The following is a 24000-nucleotide window of genomic DNA, read 5'->3' on the forward strand; positions in this document are numbered from 1 at the left end:
CATTGTGTCAACAGGGTGAGGTAGAAATGAGTGACAAAGCAGTCATTGTCTAAAAGAAAACTGATAGACTGGTTTCTTCAAAACACCTTGAATAAATAATGATTATGATCAGAAGGAAGTCTGGCTGCTTAGAAGTAAAATGTTTAAAAATAAAGGGTCACTCGGGAGGGTGGACACTGGAGTCCTCATTGACTCATTGTTTAGGTAAAAGTTCGAGTTTCTCACTAAATAAACTACAGGCAGAGAGAACTGGAGGTCTCCAACTAAATCATATAACTACTAAATAACAAGTCATGTTCACATAACGAATCGAAACATTAAAAACAAGGAATACTTCAATTCAAAATAAAAAACAAAAAACAAAAAACGTAATCTGCTCTCATGCTCAGAAAGAAAAAGCTGACATTAAACAAATTTTCATACAGATTTTACGTTCCTGCACTGTTATCAGTCAACTGTTTCTCAGTTTAACTCCATTTCGACACACTTTTCTTTTGTTCAAATACTTTTTCAAATGAGTAACAACAGGGACGTTAGCATGCTAGCGTTAGCATCAACTCCCAGACCAACAAGTGTGCTAAAGTTATGGCTAGCACGACATGCTAACCGCTTTGCTCAATAAAAACTTGAAGCTGTTGTGCCAGAAGTCCACTAGTTTTCTTAGGCTGTACATTTATACGAGTAAGCAGAAAATGTACACACCAAACGGGCTGTAAAGGGCCAAAATATCCCACATCCACCTCATCAAGCTAACGGGGTAAAGCGGCGGAGCTCACCGGGGATCCCACCAGCTCCGCTCGGCTCCAGGAGCACCACCGATGGGTTGGAAAGCGCTTAAAAATCCGCTAAAAGTGTACCCGCAGTAACATCTGGGACCTTCACGGCACACACCAATGAGTTAGCAGAAACGTGCCCGCTTCTATTTACAGTGGAAGTAGTCTTGTGTCTTTTGGGCCTTTGGATAATTCCGCTACGGCGAAGGGGAAGCGGAACTAGCGACCCAACCCTGGCCCCTTCAGCCGCCGCTTCAAATGAATGGAGCGGACACACATTTACTATTTTTATAATGTATCAAAGTATAAACACCCCTTTTTAAACCATATTAAGAATTTAAAAGTTTAGACAACAGCAGCTGAACGGTGCTTCATATTTAATACAGTACAGGTTTCATTTTACCTGGAAAAATACAGGTTCTAATTATAACCACACAAAGGCAGATTTAATAAAAGTATGATTTGACACGTGGTTTCCATTTAGACCACCTCAGCTATGTTTTATCAAAATAAAAGACTTATTCACCCATATAAATAGGCATGTCTTTACATTAAACATGAAAAAATGTGTTTTTTTTTCTATTTAAAACGTTTGTTAAAATAGTCATCTCCAGCTATGAACATACAAACTGCTTGTTCTCATAGTCCCTGAGCTCACACATCATCAAATATCCAGACTGCATCACTAGAAAACTTGAACAGGATTACAATATTTATTATTTACTTAATATTAATGTACAGTATTATTTTAAATTATTATTGTTTAGTGTATATCTTAGATCTTGTATATTGTTTTTTTTTTTAAATGTTTTTGCTATTTTGGGGTGTAATTGGGACCTTGAGTACACAATTTTGTTCCACCTCATGTACCACATGTGATGCGAATGACAATAAAGAACCTTGAATATTTACAAAATAAAATCACAGTGACGTCTGAGAGTGAATTCTGCGCGAGCGTTTTTCCTCTCATGAATTAGTCCACGTATCTGTCCATGAACTGGAAAACAATAAACTGGCTGAACAAGACTGTTGCTGCTTTAACAGATTCGATGTTTCAGCAAGTATTGGGACAGTGCCACACAGCAGATCATGGTGACGAGAAGAGTCCCCGCACATACACGAGTCACCGTAGACCCATCACCGACAGGAAATTGGAAACTGATGATGCTGCGCTCCTGAAGGAAACAACATATTTTTAAGAGAGTAAGAATAAATCAGAAATAAACGAAGTCTTCTGATAAGACGTATGAAGAATTGTACCTGCTGATGATGTGTTTTAATCCATGAGCACATGCTGGAATTGCTGACGGTGCATGGGGCATCGACTACAGTAAAAGGCTCCAGTATGTTGCGATGTGTGCCTAGAGAAAATAAATAGTTTAGAAATAAGAAATGTCTTAATATTGCAACAGTATAATATGTAGATGAGGTTACGTATACACCAAGCTTTTACTAACCATATATAATCTATTTAACTACATTACAACAGTACATGTACAAACTTGAGCTAATCTCTAACCACTTCATACAGAGGGAAAACAAATGTATCGTCAACAGCTCTTTATTTCAAATAACGTCTTGATTTGATAGTGAACCATAAATTTAAGTATTAATAAGTACATTCATAAACACAAACTGTAAAATTAACTACTTACATGTTTCAGTCCGCAGTAGCAGCTCTGGAGGTTCCATGTGAACAGATGTAAATGTTTCCCCAACAAAGGACGGTTCATGATAGCGTCCATGTACTGGAATTGTTACTTTTGTAGATGTTGGTCCGGTATTGGTGGGATACACATACGTAAGAAATCCTGAAGTCTTGTGAGCGGGAGCTTCTAGATCAATGGCTGAATCTATCAATACCTTTCAGAAATGAGGACAGAAATAATGTCACAAACACACTGCTCGTTGTAATGCTTGCTCGACAACTATATGTTGATAATTTGTATCAATTTATCAATTAATACAAACATTTATCATACTTACATGCCAGTTGCTTTGAGCCGTCAGTGATGCCAGCTGATATGGATCTAGGTAAACGCCACTGGGCCATTTGTAAACCAGCAACATGCGAACATCACTGAGCACATCTGGGCTGAGCTCAACAGTGGTAGTCACCTCCCTAAAACACAGGAAGCATGATTACTTATTACTTCACAGCTGACCTTACACTTTATAAAACTGGACATATACCTGTGAAAACCCATCTTGTTGAGCTCCACGGATACTGTGGAGGACTGAAGCCACTGCTTTAGATCACAGTGGTCCTGATAGTCATCTGCAGAAAACATGTACAATAACTTCATCAGAACAGGCAGCTTCAAGAGGGATTTAACCAGCTTTTCTTCTAGTTATTATAATATATATGCAGCATTCAAATTACTTTCACACGTCTCAAACATTTTAAATACTCCCTGTTTGAGACATAAACTTGATAGAAGTTAATACACTTCATGGCACAAAAACAAGAGGCTACCTCCTTTTTAACCAATAGTGCTTACCTTTTTTAACAAAACAATGACATGTCAATAAATAAGCTAAAACGACTGTCAGTTCAAAATACATCAACACCTAATATTAAACTCAGGTAGGTATATTCAGGCTACAAATGTTGATCAGTCTCAACTTTATTCGCTTCATTGACCTATTACGGAAAAGGATCTTGATACTTATAGAAAGCTACAGTTATGCCTGACTAAATATGTAACTTTTTTTGTTTGAATTTAATAATGTTATCAGACTAAGTTTATAAATCTTAAAAATATATTTATTTTTAGTGTAAATAAATTAAATATATAATGATTTTACCAGCAAAATAACGTTTATGGAGTATTGATTTTCGAAATTTAGACAGGCTTCAGTGAAAACACCCTCACACCAACCACCGGATGTACGGTACCCTGGTAACGCTGCTGTGCTCGGCGGTGGGTGCCTTGTTTTACAAATTATATTGAAGATAAAATTAGTTTAGCTGTTGAATGGAGGTCAGATTAAACTACGTTTTTTTAATTCCATGAAGATGAGTTTCGAGGCAAAGCGATGCGGAGTACAGTTCAACCCTCCTTCAATCATTTTAATTTATGTCCACCCGGACACAAAAAATATGCGAAAAAGAATCATACCAGTTCGGAACTTCTCCAAATATTCTGGTAAGAAAAACAAAACATGTATTTATATCATGTTCAGGAAGATGTTCCAGTTCCAGCAACTCTTAAAACATACAAAAGCTTTAAAAACTTAACTGAAAGCCTGGTTCACTACCTGCATGAACCTGAAAGCCCCTATAAGTTCGTTTTTCTTAATAAAATTAGCAACAGTCTACTGTGCAATCTAAATTACAGCATGCACACATAGTAGTTTCTGGAGCTCTAAAATAAGTACATACAAAAAAGGAACAAGTTAAACAATTTTGTAGACATTTGCTTTAACAGTGCAGATTAAAAGTAAGATTTTCTCTTTCAGACTGCAACAAAGCTGCTGAAAGGCTGAAAAACCATCCAAGACACAGAGACTATCTGAATGAAGTGCCCCAGAGCCAGCTGGAGAAACTTCACATCGTCCTACGAGATCACATGCAGGGCTTCAGCCTGGAGCACAGCCTGGCCTCATTTCACCTGGACCCCGAGGAAGACCTCAACAAACTGGATGATGAGGAACTAGCTCGTAAGAAGAACCAAATGGACAAAATGTTTGAGAAGAACCGGAAGCTCAAAGATGATCCAGACTTTATTTATGACGTGGAAAAGCAGTTTGACAGAAAGACCCAAGAGAAGTGCAGCTGGGATGACGAGTCAGAGGATGGATTTTAAAGCTGTCTGCTGATTCTATAAATATCTGACATAACTAAGGTTGACAAAACTTTTGTTAATATGAACCAGTTGTTACATTGGTAAGTTGCTTTTTCTAGCAGGGCTGTCAAACTCACAAAAGGGGCCAAAATTCAAAACCTTTTCAAACTATGGGCCATTTCAGAATCTACATTAACTCCACTCAGATACCCAGCATCTTATCTTGGTCACAGGTTCCTCAAGTTTGATTGGTCTCATTTGATCTTCTCTGTTGTGCTTTCAACATCATAATCAAAGCTTTCTGACATTTTTCCACGTGATAAAAGTCTTGCATATCATCTTGGGGGCCAGAGAACATGTCAGCGAGGGCCACATTTGACCCCCGAGCCTGGAGTTGGACACGTTCTAGGCCATGACCTAACATGCTGGACTTCTGACCTCGGCTTTATGCACCATTTGGAAAAAACAGACCATTACAGTTTTTACATCACTCTTAGTCACTTTAAACGCACACGTCGTTACAAACTACAATAAAAAAATACATGATTAATAGTGGAATTTTATTTATTATGAAGTTTTACAAAATACACAGACTTTGGTTTTATAGTTGTGGCTTACGTCTAAATGAGCAATAGTCGAAAAAGGCGGCTAAATTTTGTATTAAATTAGAATATGTATGCTGATATTTAATTCATACAACAAAGCTCTCTTTGGAAGATGTCTACAAAATACTGTCAAATACAAAATATATATATATATATATAGTTATGTTTATATATGGTTCGAAATACCGGTGTGTTTTTTTTCTCTAGGAGAAAAACACTAGATGTGCCAGGGCAAAGTTTTAAATGAGAAACTATAACTTAAAACTCAACCTGCAATATCAAACCTCTTCGGGAATAAATTTAAATCAAAGTGCTTAAATATTGTATTCTGCCGACAGGATGAACTGACCATTAGAACCACAATACATTCAAAAATGTCGTAGGCTTCTGTTTAATTTTTTTATATATAAAGAAGTTTACATGTATATGCTAGTTTGGTTTAAGCTAAAACACTTTTTAAACCCCACTATCAATTGCAGTCATGTAAGCAGTGCCAATGCAAACCCCAAAGAGGTAGTCACAAAAACAAATCTGACACTTTTTTTTTTTTAATCATCTCAGTAAGGATTTAGGTGTTTAAATAGCAAATTCTCAGCAGGCTGTTAAATTTGTTTAAAACAAAATAGTTCTTTATAAAACTCACATTTCAAGTATGCTAAAGCCACAATCTGGGACTTTCAACTTGTATATTCATATTTACAGGTTATTACTTCAGAGCAGGAACTTTCTGACCAGGCCCAGAACACACATTAGTTTTAAAGCTACTGGACAGAGACAGCTGTGCACAAACAGAGAGTCCAATACAGAAATAATAATGATGTTAGAGGTGGAGTTTTACACCAAAACTCAGACTGGGCCTTGTAAGAAAGCTGTATGAAATACCCTTTTGATAAATATCTGTAATAACAAATATCTACTACATTATTTAACAATATCAGGAACACATGGGCAAGTCCGACGTGTCTGAAATTCATTTTTTCTTCCTTTCTTGAGTGCATCTGGGACAAAACCTGTCGGATCAAAAAAAGAAATGTTAAAGTGACTAATTTAATGCTGAGAAGTTGTTTCTTCTCCAAATAATTATATAAAGTCTTACCATTTTCCCTTTGGTTTAGTGGCGAGGTCAACACAAGCGAAGTGAAACCACTCGATCGGACACTGAAATTAAAAATATTAATCTCAACCTGAGGAAAAGCTTCTTAAATTAAAAAAAAAAGTTGAAACTTACATCAGGGTTATCACATCCGATCATCTCTCCGTATGACACCTGATGACACAGGCAGTACGTGGGCTCGTTTGGATCAACGGGCATGTCTAAGACGTCCGATGGTTGCACAGGCAGGAGAGCTTCAGTCAAGTCCGGACTAACACCAACGTGAAACAGAATCAAAGTAAACACGGTGCAGCTGATAACAATCCTGAATTCATCACAAGCACCAGGCTAAACGGACCTGTTCTTCATCTTCTTCTTTTTGGGAGAGTCTTCATCAGAACCTTTCCTTCCTCGTTTTTGGGAACCACGTTTCTCTTTCTGCCCACGCAAATCGCTTTCTGCAGAAAGCGATTGATATATTTATTACAAGTGTAAAATCTGTTCCTGTGCAACCAAAAGCTTCTCCGTTAGCAAACGCACTTTTCAGCACTCTTCCATCTGTGCTTTCATAGCCGCTCAATTCCAGCTTCTCCTTTAGCTCGTTCTCAAACCGAGCCAGATCTGCATCCAGCCTCCGGATGTGTTTGTCCACCTGGGGTAAAGAAACGTCTCCGTTTTAGCACCTGATTAGACATTTCCTGGAGTCAACAAAAAAGTGTGACTCAAATGCATCTTTTCTTTAATTGAGGAAATTCTAAAAATACATGTATAAATATAAAAAGGTAAAATGAGAATACGCGACTGACCATTTCGTACGTCTGCATTGCCAGCTGGACTTTGTCGTCGCTGAACTCTTTGCACTTGTTGTAGGCGTTCTGAATCTTCTGCAGGTGTTCCACTCTCTGCTCCGAGGCCAAGTTCTTCACGTTCGCAATGTACTCCTCAGCCAGTTTGGTGATGTCTGCTTTCTTTTCTGCACAGCACAACAACTGACTGTTTAAGAAGCTCATTTGTTGCTGATTTTAAGGTAGTAGAAACTCCAAAAGTCACAACAAATTAGTTACTTAAGATGACATATTATTATAGAAACAGGCATGTGCATAAACGGCGCACACAGAGCTGTTGGGTGTTTAGTCCAAACAGCCTTCGGATGAGGAAGCGCTCACCTTCAGTTCTATTGTCCAGGTCCCGCATCAAAGTAAAGTTTCTCTGCAGCTCGCATGGTAGGTTTTCAATACCTAAAGAAATGAAGAACACTTACTTATAGCATTTAGCAATTTTTTTTACATTGTTTTTAAGCTACTTGGGTGGCTGTGGCTGAGCGGTTAGAGCAGTCGTCCGCCAATGCAAGAGCTGGGGGTTCGATTCCACCAACAGCCACATGCTGAAATGTCTCTGGGCAAGACATTGATTGCCTCTGATGTGTGTCCCATCAGTGTATGAACGTGATAAATCACTGATTAGTCTCTTTAGAATGATTTGTTCACTTAGCTTTGTAGAGATCATGTAGTGTTGTATGAATGGGTAAATGAGGACACAGATTGTAGTGTAAAGCGCTTTGAGTGTCTTGATAGAAAGGCGCTAAGTACAGACCATTTACCAATTAACTCCTGATATATGAAGGAAATACCTCCTTTAAGACCTCTGCTTGTTTGTGACATTTTTAAGTTTGAACGTATTTATTCTTGATCATCTTTTGCCAAACTTTCAAATGATTGAAGAAGTCCAAAAAAATCAAAGTATCATACAATTACATTAGAAAGATACCACAGCAGCTTTATTTAATTAGATGCACAGTACAGGTATAACACTGTTTGCAAAGATTTTTAGCACATAACTTATTTTATAGTTGTCTTCCAGACATTAATGGACTATAATATTAACATAGTGTACATGTTTATGTAAAATGTGTAGAGGTTAGAAGCAGTAGGAGCCTATTTGTGGACACACACAATTGAATCTAGACATTGTTTTATGTGCACAGACATTCACTGCTGTTTCTGTGATCAAGTCTGTCATGGCTGATGTGCCATCGAGCCACATCAGTAAGTTTCTGCAGGAGTCCACGCGCAGTATTCGTGCGTGACACGCTGTTTTAATCGCAGCTTGACAGCGTTCAGCTCCGGAGGCTGAACTTCAACAACAACCCGCCTCGGCGCCTAAACTGTTCTGGGAAAGGCGGTTTCCGAAAGGTTACACACATGCTGTTAACTTTACTAAAACAAACACTAACTAAAAGCAAAAACATTATTATTTTTTTAAATAGTAAAATACGAAATTATAATATGCTTTTTAAAGAAAAATACTTTTTTATGTGTACACATGCAAAAGTCCGAATTACACTGCAAGCTGCAGTATTTGTGTAACTCGAACACTTCACCACAGCTTCTATTTGTCAGTGAATTAACCCGTTTGTGCATAAAGTTTTATTTTATTCTCTCAAAGCTTCCACGACGCTGTTAGCTAGAAAGCTAGCTAACGTGTATGTACATGTCTTATTCCTCTGGGTGAAGTGGACCGTAAAATCAAAGTAAACCACAAGCGAACTTGTGTTGGACACATTTTTTATCCTGTGCAGCATATTCTCATGTACTTACTATCCAAATAATGCTCCAAATATATTGCCGTCGCCATTTCGTGTTATCTGTATACCTTCTGCGTTGCTCTTCCAGCTAACAAACTGTTAGCTTGACGGAGTGTGTTTGTTTTTGATTCCCGGATGTGCCGTCGGTCAGTCTGTTGCTAGTACCCGCATCGGTAAATTGTTACCAGCATATAAACTCGGAAACTTTATAGCAAGATGACTCTATTTTTACTTATCTGGTCAATGATAATACAACGTATTATTGTTTTGATTTGCAGTTACAGGTGACAGACAAATATTTCACAGTTTTCCATCACGTGCCCATCAAGCAGGTAGATGGGTATAAATCAAGCGCACGCTTGCTGATTTTGCTAGCACTTTCCATCGCTGTCAGCTGAGAGGTTACGTCATTCAAAACAAACGCCTCCCTCTTCAGAGACTGGGCATTTGTGAAGATGCTCGTCGGGCGGAGTTTAACGGGAATCGTAGTCTGAAGGATCCTCTTGGGCCCGCTAGCTGTGTCCACTCTAATAAAAGGTCAAGTCGTTTTTTGCTCCGAGTAAGACATCGTGTTTCTGTGCCCGTTACTTCCGCGTATTCTGTATCTTTGCAAAACGATATCTGAGACAAACAAGAAATAAAGTAAGTGCACATGTCACCAAACAGGTTTAAAGATGAAATAATTATTGTAGTCGATTAAAAATGACGAGTGGGAGCATTTACTGACTCTGGATGTTTTCAGTTCACACCAGCTGGTCGGCTAGCTGTTGTTAGCCATGTTCTGCTAACTGTAAACAACTAGGTGTTTTTTATTCCTATTGTTCATGTGCAATGACCATCTTAAGTAACTGTGTTTAATGTGGTGGCCATAAAATAAGATTATGTGCAACTGTTTGAACTGTGCAATGGCGTGCTAGCATTATGTTAACCAAACATCTAAAGTTGCAACATAAAGTCTATGAATAAGCAGCTGTGCTGGCACTTTAGCTTAAAATTCAGCTGAGTAAGCAGATTTATTTGCCTCCCAAAAAGTAAAAAACACATGTTTTTTTGTCTATAAAGTTATACATAAGGACTTGTCAGTCACGAGGTGTGTCACTCCAAGTCATCAACCCTTCAGTTTTACCTTATTGTTTATTCTTTAGGCGTTTCTTCTAAGATGGCGATGGTAAAGAGTGGTTGGCTCCATAGACAAAGTGAGTATTTATGTTATTGTAAGTTTACAGATCAGCCAGTACAAAGAACGGTTGAAGTAAAACAGCTTGATTTTTCACATGGTTGCATTTCAGGTACCATACTACGCCGCTGGAAGAGAAACTGGTTCGACTTATGGGCTGACGGGCGGCTCGTGTTCTACAGTGATCAGCAGCGGCGTGACATGGAGGATGACATTCACATGAGAGTCCACTGCATCAACATCCGCAGCTCTGCAGCGTGCCACGGTGTTTGTCACATGTTTGTGTGCTTGTTCCGCTCTTTATGAACTTCACTCACGTTTTAAATCATGTTTAAAACTTGTTTTTTTTTCTCCTTACTGCTCTTTTCTTCTTAGGGTTGAACCCACCGGAGGGAAAGCCACGTGATGCGTTGTTCCAGATCGTGTGCAGAGATGGACAGGTCATCAGTTTGTGTGCAGACAGTGCAGACGATGCCCTGTAAGACAGCTTGCACACGCCCTAAATTTATATCACAATTAATTTTTTTCCTCCATTTTCTTGCATAATAAGTTAAACTTTTAGTGTTTAACAGAAAAGGCATTTTTTTAAATTCAAATATATATTTTCTACATTTTGTTGAAGCGCATGGACGATGGCACTTCAGGATGCAAGAATTAATGCGGTGAGGTTTTGCTACATTTACTCTGAAGCGTTCACATTTTTTTTTCCTCTCTACACTTCAATAATTTCAGCATAGCCGAATGAATTGCTCTTTTTATTTCTTAAAATCACATAAAACCGTCATTGTCTTGGTCTTCTGTTTTGATCTCTAATTGGTTGTTTAATAATCAGGTAGTTGCTGCTGCTCAGATTGGTTTCACACAAGAAGTTGTGGCTTCTGCTCCTCCCCCCTATTCAGAATATGCTCATCCACAGGTAAGATATGTAAACTGTATAGTTATGGCTGTAAAATAGAAAGCCTAATCTAACATGTACGTGCTGAATGTTTTGTCTTAAACCTGTAACTTGACTTTCTTTATGCAAAACAAAACCAGTAATAATTCTAAAAATCGAAAAGTTCTACTTCAGGAGAAAATGTCAGCTCCAATGTGTTTGCTGCCACCTGCTGGATTAAGTATGGTAGTGTTCATAATAGTTCTTCAAGCCAATGTTTCAAATCATGTGTATTTTGATTGCTAGGTTTATGCACCAGGCCCATATGGAGACTACAGTGCTTCACCTGCTCATGCTAATCAGATAGTTTACTCTGCAGACGGGCACCCTTATGCTGTTGCTTACCCATACCAGTATCAGGGTAAGTAACTGCACGTTTCTTAGCTTGAGCACAGCGGTATGAGGTTTTTGGTGAGGGATATCAGGTGTAATTAATCCAACCATTGCTGCGTTGTGCAGGTGGATATGCTGCTCCTGGAGTGAACCACGTCATCATTCAGGAACGACAGCGCGACCACGCAGGAGACGCAGCTCTGGGCATGCTCGCTGGAGCAGCAACTGGTTTGGCTCTCGGCTCCCTCTTCTCGGTCTTCTAACGTCATAACCATCGAACGTCTAGTAGCACCCAGTCCCTGTGTCATTACATTATATATACATTTTACAGCATATTGTGTAGATTATCCTCAGTGTGGTCTAGAAATTTCAAATAAAATGATCTTGTTCAGTTAGGTCAACAAAAAAAAGACTGATAGGCTGTAGTACTTTCAGCACTTTTCTGTGCACTCTTCTCAGTTTTCTTGTCTTAGGCTGAAGTAATTAACCAAAACCACAACTGCTACTTAAGACACCAACTTGTTTGTGTGCAGTTCAGGTGTGTTTCAGCTCATTTTGCCTTTGTATTTGGAATTTAAACCATATAGTCTAATTGTTTAGCTCGTGTCTTTTTGTTCTGTGTGTTTGAGTTATTTATGTGGCCTGAGTTAAACGTTGTGCACCAGGAACACTCGGAGCAATATTAACTTTCACCGTCTGGTTTCACCAGATATCAGCGTTTGAGAAAACACTAAGTTTAATGTGTGAAGGGAATAATGTTCAAATTTTACATCCGATTTTCTTGTTTTTATTTTTACTTCTTGGCAGCTGTTGAATTTTGTTTGAGTCCATGTTTTTCATTTCCAGGCCTGATGTGGGAATACAGATCAAGCACGTCAGTCAGCTTTGGTTTTGTTTTTCTCTCAGACACTTGAACATTTCGATGATGACAAACTGCAGCGTTATTCTTCAGGTGAAACCTTTTATTTACATGTCAAACAGTTGTTATTCTTGCCACCAGGCTCAGAAATGGAAGCAGATTGTAGTTCAAACAACAAGGGTGTCATTTTTCAAAAGGTGTTAAAATATGTACGAAGATGTGAAACTGTTTTACTTTTTAAACTCGTTAAGATTTATCCTGCAATAAAAACAAATGTTAACCAATATGTATTTTAACAAATAAATATATTCAAAGTTTTTTTTGCATTGCTTTCTTTAACCCTGAGCTTTGTTCATAGAACACAATAAAATACAAGAAATGACCTTTGATTTTATGGCTGTTTGAACAATTTCTTTAAAAAAAACAAAAACTTTTAAAATATCTTTTTTAAACCCAAAAGTGCCACGTGGTGTTTAACAAAGACAATTCTACATTTACAGCTACAGCAAACCACAAAATGTTCACAAATGGTAAAACTTACAGGAAACTGTTCTGAGTTCAGAGATGCTTTTAGAAAACATTTCAGTTACTTTAGAAACTCATAAAAATGCTGCTGTATGTAGTGAAATAACAGAAAACGGTCGTTCCCAGTAAAAGACGTCAACCCTGGAACTACGGTAAGTTCCTTTGGTGCAAAAAAATTCCATCTTCAATTCGGAGAAGTGCAGTAAGAAACGTGAACAAGCTGTAGTAAAATAAGATAAATGCTTAAGTGAAGACGTTTACAAATTCTGCAACTCTTGTAACGTTTGGACTAACGGCATGACGGATGGTGAAAATAATCGACTGCAGTTGGATCTTTTAAGTAGACGAGTGTTTTTTAGCCTTCTTGACCAAAATCTTGGGTGAACTTCTTCAGCTTGTCCAAGTCCTGCTCGTTGACTGTGGGCTTGGTGTTGCTCAGAGACCTCAGCATGTCCGTCTGTACCGATATCAGAGGAGACATTAGATCCAGATCACCGTTTACCATGTCAACCAAAACCACAAATAGTTCTCTTACCATGGACACAATGGGCTCTAGAAGTTTATCCCCAGGAACGTCCATCCACGTCATCTCCAAGGCACTGGGATCTCCTGGTGAGCACGGAGTCAGCAGGTCTTCAACCACGACTTCTGGGCTGTTTATCAACGGCCCCCGAACCTTGAATGGTAATCGTAACGAAGATGAAATTAATGTCTGACGGTCTAAATAAGGCTTTTATGAAGATGTATGACAAATCTTTATTGTGAATTAAATAATGTTTACACAAACTAACCTGCCAAAACAAGCAGTTAAAACAAATGTGACGCATCGTTCCAGCACCTTTCATCTCGCTGTGGTGCAGGGAAGTCATCCGGAACATTACCAGTCAAAGGAATCATTTCTGCTCTTTTTCGCTACATAAAATTGTCAAATGCCTCAAAACTGTTAAAAAAATGTTTGTCACCTCCTGCTGAATGTGACTGGGTGAACTGTGTGTGTCATTTTAGCAAAAGATCTCTCTGGAAGCCGAAGCTGCAAGAAATAACTGAGATGGGACCAAGTCATTGTTTTGCAAGTATCAAGTCTGAACCTTGAAATTTCAAGTCCTTTTGAGTTTTTTTTTTTTTTTTTAACAATGTTGCAATTATATGTTAAATGTAAATGATAGACAGTGTGTTCTTTTTAAAATCTGTATTTATCTCAAATCATGATGAAACGTGCAACTGAACTTAGAAAGTGTTAAAAAAAAAAAAAAAGTCATTCTAAAATTGCACCTTTATATTGTTCATTTAAACCTAGCTGCAAGAATGGTCTTCCTTTAAACTGTAATTTTCCAGAATAAACATTCAGTGACAAATGCAAGAGCAGAACTCCATGTTCAGACAAAAAGTGCTGACATTTCCACAGCACATTACAAAGAACCATCACAGTAAATTGATTTCCTTTCTCATCTGGTCATTTAACAGATGTTTGCATGTGTCCATGTGTGAGTGACAAAAAGAAACAAAACAAATATATGAACTGAATAATATCCAGTTATTTGAATAAAAGGAGATAGTTTGTACAGGTAAACAATGTAAGATCAGAATTTCGTGTTAATGGATGTGGAGTTCCTCAGGGCTCTGTGTTGGGACGAAAGTTGTTTATTTTGTATGTGAATGAGCTGGTTGATGTGTCAGGGCTTTTGAAATGTGTTTTATTTGCAGATGATGCCACATTTTTTTGTTCGGGTGAAGATATTGAGCGGATGTTAGAAATGATACAGGTAGAATTTGTAAAAATACAAAATTGGTTCGAACTCAATAAGTTATCATTAAATTTGGAAAATACAAACTACATGATATTTAGTAATAGAATTAAAATCAACGAAGGCCCATTTAAAATTGACAGTAGTGACATTCAAAGAGTTAATGAAATAATTTCTTTTGGATGTCGTTATTGATGAGAAGCCGACATGGACATCTCATGTAAATTACTTAAAAATAAAAATAACAAAATCAATTACATTACTGTATAAAGTAAAATAGTTTTTGAATGACAAAGCTTTGTATTTATTGTATAATGTAATGATTGTTCCATATTTAATCTATTGTACTGAAGTTTGGGGAAAAACATGCAAAACAATTACAAAAACTATTTTTATTTGACCAAAAAGAGCTATAAGAATTATTAATAGGAAGTGCTATGATCACCCAACAAATACATTATTTCATCAGTTGAAATTATAAAAAAATTATGATTTGGTTGAATATAGTATTTTACGTCATGTATAAAGCTCATAAAAACATTACCCCCAAATATTCAATTAAAATTTGTAGAAAAAAAGAGCATCATTATAACCTTAAGGGAATGGAAATGTTTGTAAAAACTCCATTTAGAACTAGTCTGAAGGAGCTGCGTCGTTATTCAGGGAATAGGATGTGGAATTCTGGAGAGGAGGGTCCGTCGGATAGTCGAACCTCGGATTCAGGAGGAGCAGTGCGGTTTTCATCCTGGCCGTGGAACACTGGACCAGCTCTACACCCTCAGCAGGGTCCTGGAGGGTGCGTGGGAGTTTGCCCAACCGGTCTACATGTGCTTTGTGGACTTGGAGAAGGCGTTCGACCGCGTCCCTTGGGGGGACCCTGTGGGAGGTACTCTGGGAGTATGGGGTACCGGGCCCTTTGATACGGGCTGTTAGGTCCCTGTATGACCGGCAGTAAGTCGGGTTTGTTCCCGGTGAGAGTTGGACTCCGCCAAGGTTGCCCTTTGTCACCGATTCTGTTCATAACTTTTATGGACAGAATTTCTAGGCGCAGCCAAGGTGTTGAGGGGATCTGTTTTGGTGGCCTTAGGATTGTGTCTCTGTTTTTTGCAGATGATGTGGTCCTATTGGCTTCATCAAGTCGTGATCTACAGCTTTCGCTGGAACGGTTCGCAGCCGAGTGTGACGCGGCCGGGATGAAGATCAGTTCCTCCAAATCCGAGGCCATGGTCTTGAGCCGGAAAAAGGGTAGAGTGCCCTCTCCGGGTCAGGGAGGAGGTCCTGCCCCAAGTGGAGAAGTTCAAGTATCTTGGGGTCTTGTTCATGAATGAGGGAAAAATGGAACGTGAGATCGATAGGCGGATAGGTGCAGCGTCAGCAGTGAAGCATGCGCTGTACAGGTCTGTCGTGGTGAAGAGAGAGAGCTGAGTCAAAAGGCGAAGCTCTCAATTTACGATCGATCTACGTTCCTACCCTCATCTATGGTTAGGATGCCTCCTGGACGCCTCCCTGGTGAGGTGTTCCGGACACGTCCCACGGGGAGGAGACCCAGAGGAAGACCCAGGACACGCTGGAGGGACTATGTTTCTCAGCTGGCCTGGGAACGCCTCAGGATTCCCCCGGAGGAGCTGGACCAAGAGGCTGGGGAGAGGGAAGTCTGGGCCTTCCTACTTAGGCTGCTACCCCCACGACCCGACCCCGGATAAGCGGAAGAAAATGGATGGATGGATGGATTGTGGAATTGCCTTGAAATCACCATAAAAGTTTCTAAAACAATTTATATGTTTAAAAATATGATTACGTTATAGTTGTTGTGAAAGTATGGCACCAGCTGAAGGATACCTGATGTTTTTTGTTTTCAATTTGGAGATTGTTCAAGTGAAGGTTGTTGTTGTTTGTTTGTAGTCATTTTGTATTTTTTAAATAAGGGGCAGAGATTATAATCATTTTCTTCTTCTTTTTGCACCCTTTTCATTCAATGTTTTTTTCTTTTTGACGAATTTGTTTTGTTTATTTTAAATGAATGAATAAAACAAAACAAATAAATAAAGAACAATGAACAGGAATGTGCACTTTAAGTTATTTCAGTTAGCTTTTCTGCATTTGAAAAGACCAAACTGGACAAAAGTCTGTCAGTCATTTGTGCACGATGAGGCCGAAGAATGAGCTGAAAACTCGTCCCGCTGGTGCTCTACATGCAGGCACTGCCAAAACTCTGGTGGCCACGTGAAACGGTGAAGGAAGAATCTGCACGTTCATTGCCCAGAACATTAGAAACACTATCTTCCAGCTGGCATACTAAAATAAGTCAGTCTTGCTGTTCATAAGGGAAAAAAAGGTGAGATGACATTTTACCTTCTTGAAGTGAGTGGCAGACTGAACCCTCCTGACAGGCTGCATGAGGGCGTCTCTGACGATTATACTGACGTCTGCTCCTGAGTAACCCTCTGTCTTCTTGCCTAGAGTAACAAAGTCCTGGTCCGTCAAGTCGTTGGGGGTGGAGCCCAGGTGCAGTTTGAACATGGCAGACCGGGCGTGGTCCTCTGGCAAAGGAATGTAAATTCGTTTTTCAAACCTGATTCATGAACAAAAAGTTCAGTAAGCCAAAATGAGACATTTACGCTCTCATAACCTGATCATTATTACAGCTGTGACCAATACTAATTTTGAATTATTGTAAAAATGACTGGGCAGGGGTTCCTTCTTATATGCAAGGTAAGCCAACCTTCTCCTGATGGCAGAATCCAGCGTCCACGGAATATTTGTTGCACCCAGAACAAGAATTCCTTCATTATCGTTTCCAACACCTGAAAGGGAAAAGAACATCAACAATTAGATAATTATACAATTAAATACAAAGGAACATAGTCAAGCAAACATTTTTTTTTACCAACAGCATTTTCAAGGCAACAATTTGCCTTTCCTACATGAAAACCCCATACCAACATGACCATGGAGCGTGGGAAATTAATTAAAGGAAAAATTCATCAGGTTAGTTAATAACTGTTTGTGACGGTCACATGGTCACTGTAATTGGCTTTATTTGTTGTTGCTCACCTTGCATCTGGACTAGGAACTCTGTTTTGATTCTGCGAGCTGCTTCACTCTCATTCTCGCTCCTCGAGCCACAGAGGGAGTCAATCTCGTCAATGAAAATGATCGATGGTTTGTGTTCTCGAGCTAAAGCGAACAGGTTCTTCACCAGCCTGATGACGAAGGAAGACAGAGTTCAAATGGTCAGACTAATCTTTTGAATTTCTCCTGTTCTTGGTTTTATCTCTGTGTGAAGAACCTGACGCTCACTTTTCACTTTCACCCAGCCACTTGGACACCAGATCAGAGGAGGAGACGGAGAAGAAGGTGGAATTATTTGCCTCTGTAGCTACCGCCTTGGCCAAGTAGGATTTCCCTGTTCCTGGAGGGCCAAACAGAAGGATCCCTCGCCACGGAGTTCGTTTTCCTGCACAAACAGATGCAATACTTGTTTAAGAAGTCCAGATACTCAAAACTCTTTCCGAGAGAATACAATCTGCATTCTGCTTCCACCTGTGAACAGATGAGGGAATTTGATGGGCAGGATAACTGCTTCTTTTAAGGCTTCTTTGGCTCCCTCAAGCCCAGCTACATCGTTCCACTTCACGTTTGGCTTTTCCATAACAATGGCACCTGCAGAACAGATTAGTCTGATGAGCACTTTGTGGACATTTTTGTTTTGTGAGAAAACGTCACAATATCCTTCAACAATGTTATTCACCCGAGAGCTGATTTTTGAATTTCTTCTTTTCTTGGTCTTCATCTTCATCACTTTCACTCCTAAAGGCAACATGAGTTTGAATTACAGCAACAGATTCTATCCTACATTCATTGCCCACTCTTACCCTTTATCTCCAGACTCTTTGACAGGCTTGGCGGGTGGAGTCTTCTCCTTTTTCTTCAGGTATTCCTTCAGCTGCTCAGCTCTGTCCAGGTAGTCGGCACACTTGGCCCTGATGCTCTGCTTCGCTCGTTCGCCCTGCGCCTCGTCTGCAGCAGCAACACAACCACAACACTTATTACAGCTCAGGTTTATAAATAGTCAAATTAATTGTGTAAAAACTAAACCGGTTTCTCACATTTGACAACATGCAGGAAGTACTGGACAGCATGCTGATAACATCTGAGGGCCTCTTCATAGTTTTTGGCTTTGTCTTCCTCTGCGGCTTTGCTGGCCAGATCTATGGCTTTCTGAGAGCAAACAATATGAGGAAAAGTAATTCACTCCCACTAACTTTACTTAAAGAAAAGCTAACAAGATGCAACAGTATACACAGCCCTGACTGCACTTTTAAAGTGATATTGTGACAAAAGACAACAACCAGTGCAGTTTAAACACCAAACTTTATTATTTTTATTGTTACAAACAGGGCTGTGCTAAATGTGAGCAACATTTTTTTTTTGTTTAATAAAAATACATTATATACCACAGCTTGCCAATCATAATATATTAATATATTATAAATTATAAGGGTGTAAGTAGTTAGAAATAGAGCTGTGATAATTGGAAATACTACTTTAATAATTTAGTCCAGTGAATTTCTAACTGATAAACAAAAGATCTATTATTTAGACATGAGTGAGTGCTTTGAAAGAAACTTCCTTAAAAACCAAGTACATTTAATCAGTCAACTAAAATAATAACATAAAAATATTTCAGATCGTGTTGTCAGTCGTGTAACAGGGAACTTGGAAAACTTGTCACTTACCTGTAAATTACCGCCCGCCATTCGTTTTCTAAAACTCCCAGGTTAGCTTCAGATATGTGTACACTTGCCTTCTGGTTTGTATTTCAGTGTTATCCACTACACAGGTGTTGTAATCGAGAAACTTTCATCGTCAAACATCCTAAAGCTTCGTTTTTATTCCGCATCTGAAGCTCGAGTCACTTCCGCAGTGGTCACGTGACCCAACGATCGTTTTGACATGGTTCGTTTTGAGAGCTGAAATTCATATTCTTGCATTTCTTGTACTTATTTTTCTCTTATATTGACAACTACGACATTCATGTGACTATTTACGATCAGTTTTCTTCAATACAAAGGTGAAAGAAATTCTAGTTTCCAAAAGTTAACACATCAAAAACAGTTTTCTACATTATGAAACGTTAGCTTTTTGTTTTAGTGATCACTGATGAACTAATGAGTTCACCATGATTAATTTAAACTAATCTTTCACATATTTGTGAAAATAAAAGATGCGAAAAAAAAAGAAGTAAACATTCTACAACACTGGGTAAATACCAGTAATTAAATAATTGTGTGAATGCTTATGAAGGATTCACACTGATTCATTTATCTTCCATATATTTTACTGCATCTTTCTCGTTCCACAGTTTTTGTGCTTTTTCAACAAATCATAAATCAAAACGTTCAGCTCATTCATTCATTCAACCTTTATTTAGACAGGTTAATCCCATTGAGCCTCGAGGCCTCATTTACAAGAGAGACCTGATTTAACAAAGAGTGATGACAACAATGGACAACAGCGATAACAATAGACAATTATAAAAAGGCATACAGGGTTTTCTTACAAATAAGATGGCAAAAAAAGTAACAGAAACAGCTAGATTATAAGGTGAATGTAGAAAACTAAAAACAGGAACATGTCTGCATTGGTCCCTGCCAGGAGTCCAACAGATTCTTAGAGCCACTTAGAGAGGTCAAGGTCGAGAGCTTCAGGTCTTTTTGTAAGATATTCCAGGAAACAGGAGCACTGGAGCAGAGTAGGAGAAGGCCCTTTTGCCAAGTTCAGTCCTCACTGAGGGAACACTGCAGGTAATAATGTCCTGAGAGCGCACGCTGTAGCTGCACTCACGCAGAGACATGTAGGAGATGTATGAAGGCAGCAGACCAAGAAGTGATTTAAAGATGAAAATGTACCAGTGAGAGAGTCTGCATGAAGTTAATGATGTCCAGTTAACCAGTGAATACTGGGTGCAGTGGTGGGTACGATAATCACAGTCAGTTATGAATCTTAGTGCACCATGATAGACATCATCCAACATCTGCAGGGTTCTTGTAGGAGCGTTCATGTAAATAATGTCACCGTAGTCGATGGAGGGAAGGAAAGTCACAGATACAAGGCGTTTCCTAGCATTAAGAGTTAGACAGGATCTGTTTATGAAAAAGAAACCCAGTTTAATCCAAAAAAGTTCAATCTGGTCCTCTGGACATTCAAAAAAACAAAAAACAAAACAAAGCAAAAAAATGTAGAAACGTTTCGTCTCTCATCCAAGAGACTTCCTCAGTCTGAGGAGCTGTTTTCAGCTCAGTCTCTTAAATAGCACCTTCTCAGAGTGGATCAACCAGTTTTGCTGCTGACAACGAAAACCAGCTGATCACATGCTCAAGAAGGACCATCAGCCTAACAATGGATCATTAGCACACTGATGGCTGTTTACTGTTCACAGAGGGCTGAGTGATACTAGCAATCACAGCATTGTAAGAGGGGGACAGTTGAACCCGGAGGCCTCCACCCCTGTTTAACGATGGACGATTTCTTTTCACAAAGATGGCCTCCTTTCCTCCTCTCTCAAACCATCGTTCCTCTCTGTCCAGGATGTGAACATCTTCATCCTTGAAAGAGTGACCGCTGGCCTGGAGATGAGTGTAGACCGCAGAATCCTGGCCTGATGATGTTGATCTTCTGTGCTGGGCCATCCTTTTGGCCAGTGGCTGTTTAGTTTCCCCGATGTAAGACTGATCACAGCCCTCCTGACACTGAACAGCATACACAACATTACTCTGTTTGTGCCGGGGGACTGGATCTTTGGGATGAACCAGTCTTTGCCATAATGTATTTTGGGGTTTAAAAGCCACTGGGACGTTATGTTTAGAAAATAAACGTCTCAGTTTCTCTGATACTCCCTTAACATATGAAATGACCACTGGTCTGGGTCTGGGTTCCTCCTTTTCACCTGATGGCTGACTGGAGTCCTGTTTGGGTTTCTTCTCTGCTTTCAGGAAGGCCCAGTTAGGATATCCACATTGCTCTAGAGCCTGTCTTGTGTGGGATTTCTCCTTCTGCCTGGCTCCTGAGCTAGTGGGGACGCTGTCTGCTCTGTGATACAGAGTCCTGATGACTCCTAACTTGTGCTCCAAAGGGTGATGTGAGTCAAACTGCAAATACTGGTCTGTGTGGGTGGGTTTGCGGTACACCTCGGTTTACAAATGTCCTCTATCAGAGACTGAGACCTCACAGTCCAAGAAAGCCAACTTGCCATTTTTTACATCTTCTCGTGTGAACTTGATGTATTTATCCACAGAGTTGATGTGGTCAGTAAAATGTTGGACTTCCTGAGATTTGATTTTAACCCAGGTGTCGTCAACATACCTGAACCAATGACTTGGTGGTGTCCCTGAAAAGGACGTCAAGGCTCTCTTTTCTACCTCCTCCATGTACAGGTTGGCAACAATAGGAGAAACTGGAGACCCCATAGCACACCCATGTTTCTGCCTATAATATTGCTCCCCATATGTGAAGTAGGTTGACTGCAGGCACAGTTTCAAGAGTTGACACAGTTGTTCTGTGGAAAGTGTGGTCCTGCTGCTCAGAATGGTGTCTGATTTTAATCTTAAACTGACCACCTCTACTGCATCATCAACAGGAATGCACATAAAGAGTGATGTGACATCAAAAGAGACCATTGTTTCATCAGTCTCCATGATGACATCCCTCACCTTATCCACAAAGTCCATGGTGTTCTGTATGTGGTGTTCTGAGCTGCCAACTAAAGGGATGAGTACAGACGCCAGATATTTGGAAACATTGTAAGTGACAGAGTTAATCATGCTAACAATAGGTCTTAAAGGTACACCTTGTTTGTGGATTTTAGGTAAACCATACAGACTAGGTGTGGCCTCCCCTGGGTACAGTCTGTGGTACAGAATATGGTCAATAGCCTTGTCCTGCTCCAAATTTTTCAGGCAATCTATTAACTTCTTCTTGTAACCACTTCCTGGATCTCTTTTCAGAGGTTCATAAGTGTTTAAGTCACTAAGGCGTGTCATAACTTTCTCATGATAGTCTTTCTGGTTCAAAATCACTGTGCACCTTCCTTTGTCTGCTGGGAGAATGATGATGTTTTTGTCCTTGCTAAGAGTGCTGAGTGCATCCCTCTCCTCTCTACTGATGTTGGAAGGTGGTGGTTTGGCATTGCTGAGGCAGGCTGAAACTTTGATTCTGAGCTGTTCTGCTTCACCCTCTTTCATTTTGTTATTGCGGATGGCTGATTCTGTTGCTGTGATCATCTCCACCAGAGGAATTCTACTTGGTGCAACCGCAAAGTTCAGTCCCCTGGCAAGAATCTCTGTCTCTGGCTGGGTGAGCTGTCTGTCAGATAAATTCTTCACCCACTTTTCTGTCTCCCTGGCATGTAATTGACTACTGGAGTGTTGTCTTACACTGAATGTGTTGTTATTGGAATAGTGATGGTGTTGATGAGTTATTAGTAAGTTAAACTTATTTTGTTGTCGAGTCTTAACTTTAACTTAACTTTCAGTTTCTTTACTAGGTTTTCCACATGGAGCTTAAAAGAGAGATACGAGTCGACCAAGGTACCCAGATATTTATAGGAATCAACAAACTCAATATGGACACATTCTACATACTTGCGTCGTTCAAGGTGGCTGCATGTTGGAGCAGCTCTGTTTCTTTCATTCTGAGATTTTGCTTTTGGAAACTTTAATTCCTCTTTTTCTGGTGTAAATCACATTTTTTTTGGATGATTGTTTCCTCTGGTATCAGATGCTGTGCAGCTAAAAGGATTTTTTCTGAAACTTTTTTTAGTTTTGGATATTTGTTGTACTGCGTAACCATGGCAACAAGGCAGTTTTCTACAACCAACAGCAGCTGATTAACATCTCAAAAGCTCAAATAATATCTCAACTACAGCCCCAAATCTCAAATGAGTTGAAAAGGATGTTCTGTGGATGCATTCTCATCTACCTGCCAGCTGTGCTCGAGTGTCTGACCAATGAGATCCTGGAACTAGCAGGAAACATGGGTCATGACAGAGGAAGGACAGGATCGTCCCTCAGCACCTACAGTTGGCTGTCTGCAGCGACGAGGAGCTCGGCAGACTGCTGGGAGGAGTGGTCATCGCTCTGGGAGGAGTTCAGCCCAGCATTTGGGCGGTCCTACAGCCCAGGGGAACCGAGAGGCCAGCCAAGTCTGGGTGGATGGATCGGACGGCATCTGCAACCAGTTTCTTAGGATCCACTGTGGGATGGACCTTTACAAGAGATCCTTCATGTCTACAGCCATCAGTATCTATAACATCTCTTAATGAAATGAGGATAACGAGTTACTACAACAAATAATTTCCCTCTGGGATTAATAAAGTATTTTTGAATTGAATTTTTTTAATTGAATTTGAGGATAAAATCAGAGGAAGAACTGCTGGGACTGACTTCCTGTTTGAAAAAAGCATCCCTTTGGTTTTATCAGAATTTAGGATAAGTTTGAGATGGAACAAATCAGACTGAATTATGTTAAATGTGGATTGCAAAGGCTGAAAAACCATATCAACTGTTTTAGCTTGACAATAAACA

The 24000-nt window shown here is 39.5% G+C and overlaps 6 protein-coding genes across 7 annotated transcripts in view; 2 read left to right on the plus strand and 4 right to left on the minus strand.

The window, feature by feature from the left end:
- pak2b (p21 protein (Cdc42/Rac)-activated kinase 2b) overlaps positions 1–1031 on the minus strand; it is an 11385-nt gene extending 10354 nt beyond the window's left edge. Inside the window, exon 1 of the mRNA XM_037698223.1 lies at positions 777–1031. The gene's annotated coding sequence lies outside the window, so the exon portion shown is untranslated. The remainder of the gene's footprint in view (positions 1–776) is intronic.
- Positions 1032–1645: 614 nt separating this feature from the next.
- On the minus strand, positions 1646–3338 carry pigx (phosphatidylinositol glycan anchor biosynthesis, class X). Its single transcript, XM_037674867.1, has 6 exons — positions 3275–3338; positions 2967–3051; positions 2760–2895; positions 2429–2636; positions 2034–2134; positions 1646–1948 (listed from the first exon to the last, which is right to left on the minus strand). Exons 1-6 carry the CDS (start codon positions 3336–3338, stop codon positions 1811–1813), a joined length of 732 nt encoding a protein of 243 aa, XP_037530795.1. The 3' UTR covers positions 1646–1810.
- A 331-nt stretch (positions 3339–3669) lies between these two features.
- cep19 (centrosomal protein 19) lies at positions 3670–4786 on the plus strand. The gene is made up of 2 exons (XM_037674868.1): positions 3670–3922; positions 4236–4786. The coding sequence occupies exons 1-2, from the start codon at positions 3787–3789 to the stop codon at positions 4580–4582; spliced, it is 483 nt and encodes a 160-aa protein (XP_037530796.1). The 5' UTR covers positions 3670–3786; the 3' UTR covers positions 4583–4786.
- A 377-nt stretch (positions 4787–5163) lies between these two features.
- ing5a (inhibitor of growth family, member 5a) lies at positions 5164–8971 on the minus strand. 2 transcript variants are annotated; one of them, XM_037674869.1, is made up of 8 exons: positions 8857–8971; positions 7426–7497; positions 7066–7232; positions 6800–6911; positions 6618–6717; positions 6395–6530; positions 6263–6324; positions 5164–6176 (listed from the first exon to the last, which is right to left on the minus strand). In XM_037674869.1, the coding sequence occupies exons 1-8, from the start codon at positions 8891–8893 to the stop codon at positions 6137–6139; spliced, it is 726 nt and encodes a 241-aa protein (XP_037530797.1). In that variant the 5' UTR covers positions 8894–8971; the 3' UTR covers positions 5164–6136. The 2 variants fall into 2 exon arrangements, with proteins under 2 accessions (XP_037530797.1, XP_037530798.1); XM_037674870.1 differs by having other exon boundaries at positions 8912–8968.
- A 444-nt stretch (positions 8972–9415) lies between these two features.
- plekhb2 (pleckstrin homology domain containing, family B (evectins) member 2) lies at positions 9416–11688 on the plus strand. Its single transcript, XM_037674871.1, has 8 exons — positions 9416–9485; positions 9989–10039; positions 10133–10285; positions 10396–10498; positions 10643–10682; positions 10853–10936; positions 11201–11315; positions 11414–11688. Exons 2-8 carry the CDS (start codon positions 10003–10005, stop codon positions 11548–11550), a joined length of 669 nt encoding a protein of 222 aa, XP_037530799.1. The 5' UTR covers positions 9416–9485; positions 9989–10002; the 3' UTR covers positions 11551–11688.
- A 1282-nt stretch (positions 11689–12970) lies between these two features.
- LOC119408035 (vacuolar protein sorting-associated protein 4B) lies at positions 12971–19338 on the minus strand. The gene is made up of 11 exons (XM_037674872.1): positions 19156–19338; positions 18526–18637; positions 18292–18436; positions 18168–18226; positions 17960–18079; positions 17717–17873; positions 17471–17619; positions 17139–17220; positions 16769–16988; positions 13207–13347; positions 12971–13128 (listed from the first exon to the last, which is right to left on the minus strand). Exons 1-11 carry the CDS (start codon positions 19174–19176, stop codon positions 13027–13029), a joined length of 1308 nt encoding a protein of 435 aa, XP_037530800.1. The 5' UTR covers positions 19177–19338; the 3' UTR covers positions 12971–13026.
- Positions 19339–24000: the final 4662 nt, after the last annotated feature.

This window comes from Nematolebias whitei, chromosome 3 (assembly GCF_014905685.2).
Source record: "Nematolebias whitei isolate Nwh7 chromosome 3, NemWhi1, whole genome shotgun sequence".
Taxonomy (NCBI): Eukaryota; Metazoa; Chordata; class Actinopteri; order Cyprinodontiformes; family Rivulidae; genus Nematolebias; species Nematolebias whitei.

Excerpts from the sequence above, each read along its gene's own strand:
- pigx (XM_037674867.1), bottom strand. The coding sequence starts at position 3,338 with ATGTATTTTGAACTGACAGTCGTTTTAGCTTATTTATTGACATGTCAT. Across the intron at positions 2,896-2,966 it reads AACAAGATGGGTTTTCACAG|GGAGGTGACTACCACTGTTG; the intron begins GTATATGTCCAG and ends CCTGTGTTTTAG. Across the intron at positions 2,637-2,759 it reads CGGCTCAAAGCAACTGGCAT|GTATTGATAGATTCAGCCAT; the intron begins GTAAGTATGATA and ends CATTTCTGAAAG.
- cep19 (XM_037674868.1), top strand. The coding sequence starts at position 3,787 with ATGAAGATGAGTTTCGAGGCAAAGCGATGCGGAGTACAGTTCAACCCT. Across the intron at positions 3,923-4,235 it reads GAACTTCTCCAAATATTCTG|ACTGCAACAAAGCTGCTGAA; the intron begins GTAAGAAAAACA and ends TTTCTCTTTCAG.
- ing5a (XM_037674869.1), bottom strand. The coding sequence starts at position 8,893 with ATGGCGACGGCAATATATTTGGAGCATTATTTGGATA. Across the intron at positions 6,718-6,799 it reads AGATGGAAGAGTGCTGAAAA|AAAGCGATTTGCGTGGGCAG; the intron begins GTGCGTTTGCTA and ends CGCTTTCTGCAG. Across the intron at positions 6,531-6,617 it reads AAGAAGAAGATGAAGAACAG|TCCGGACTTGACTGAAGCTC; the intron begins GTCCGTTTAGCC and ends CGTTGGTGTTAG.
- plekhb2 (XM_037674871.1), top strand. The coding sequence starts at position 10,003 with ATGGCGATGGTAAAGAGTGGTTGGCTCCATAGACAAA. Across the intron at positions 10,937-11,200 it reads CAGAATATGCTCATCCACAG|GTTTATGCACCAGGCCCATA; the intron begins GTAAGATATGTA and ends TTTGATTGCTAG. Across the intron at positions 11,316-11,413 it reads TTACCCATACCAGTATCAGG|GTGGATATGCTGCTCCTGGA; the intron begins GTAAGTAACTGC and ends TGCGTTGTGCAG.
- LOC119408035 (XM_037674872.1), bottom strand. The coding sequence starts at position 19,176 with ATGGCGGGCGGTAATTTACAG. Across the intron at positions 18,437-18,525 it reads CTTCCTGCATGTTGTCAAAT|ACGAGGCGCAGGGCGAACGA; the intron begins GTGAGAAACCGG and ends TTGCTGCTGCAG. Across the intron at positions 16,989-17,138 it reads GATTCTGCCATCAGGAGAAG|GTTTGAAAAACGAATTTACA; the intron begins GTTGGCTTACCT and ends TTCATGAATCAG.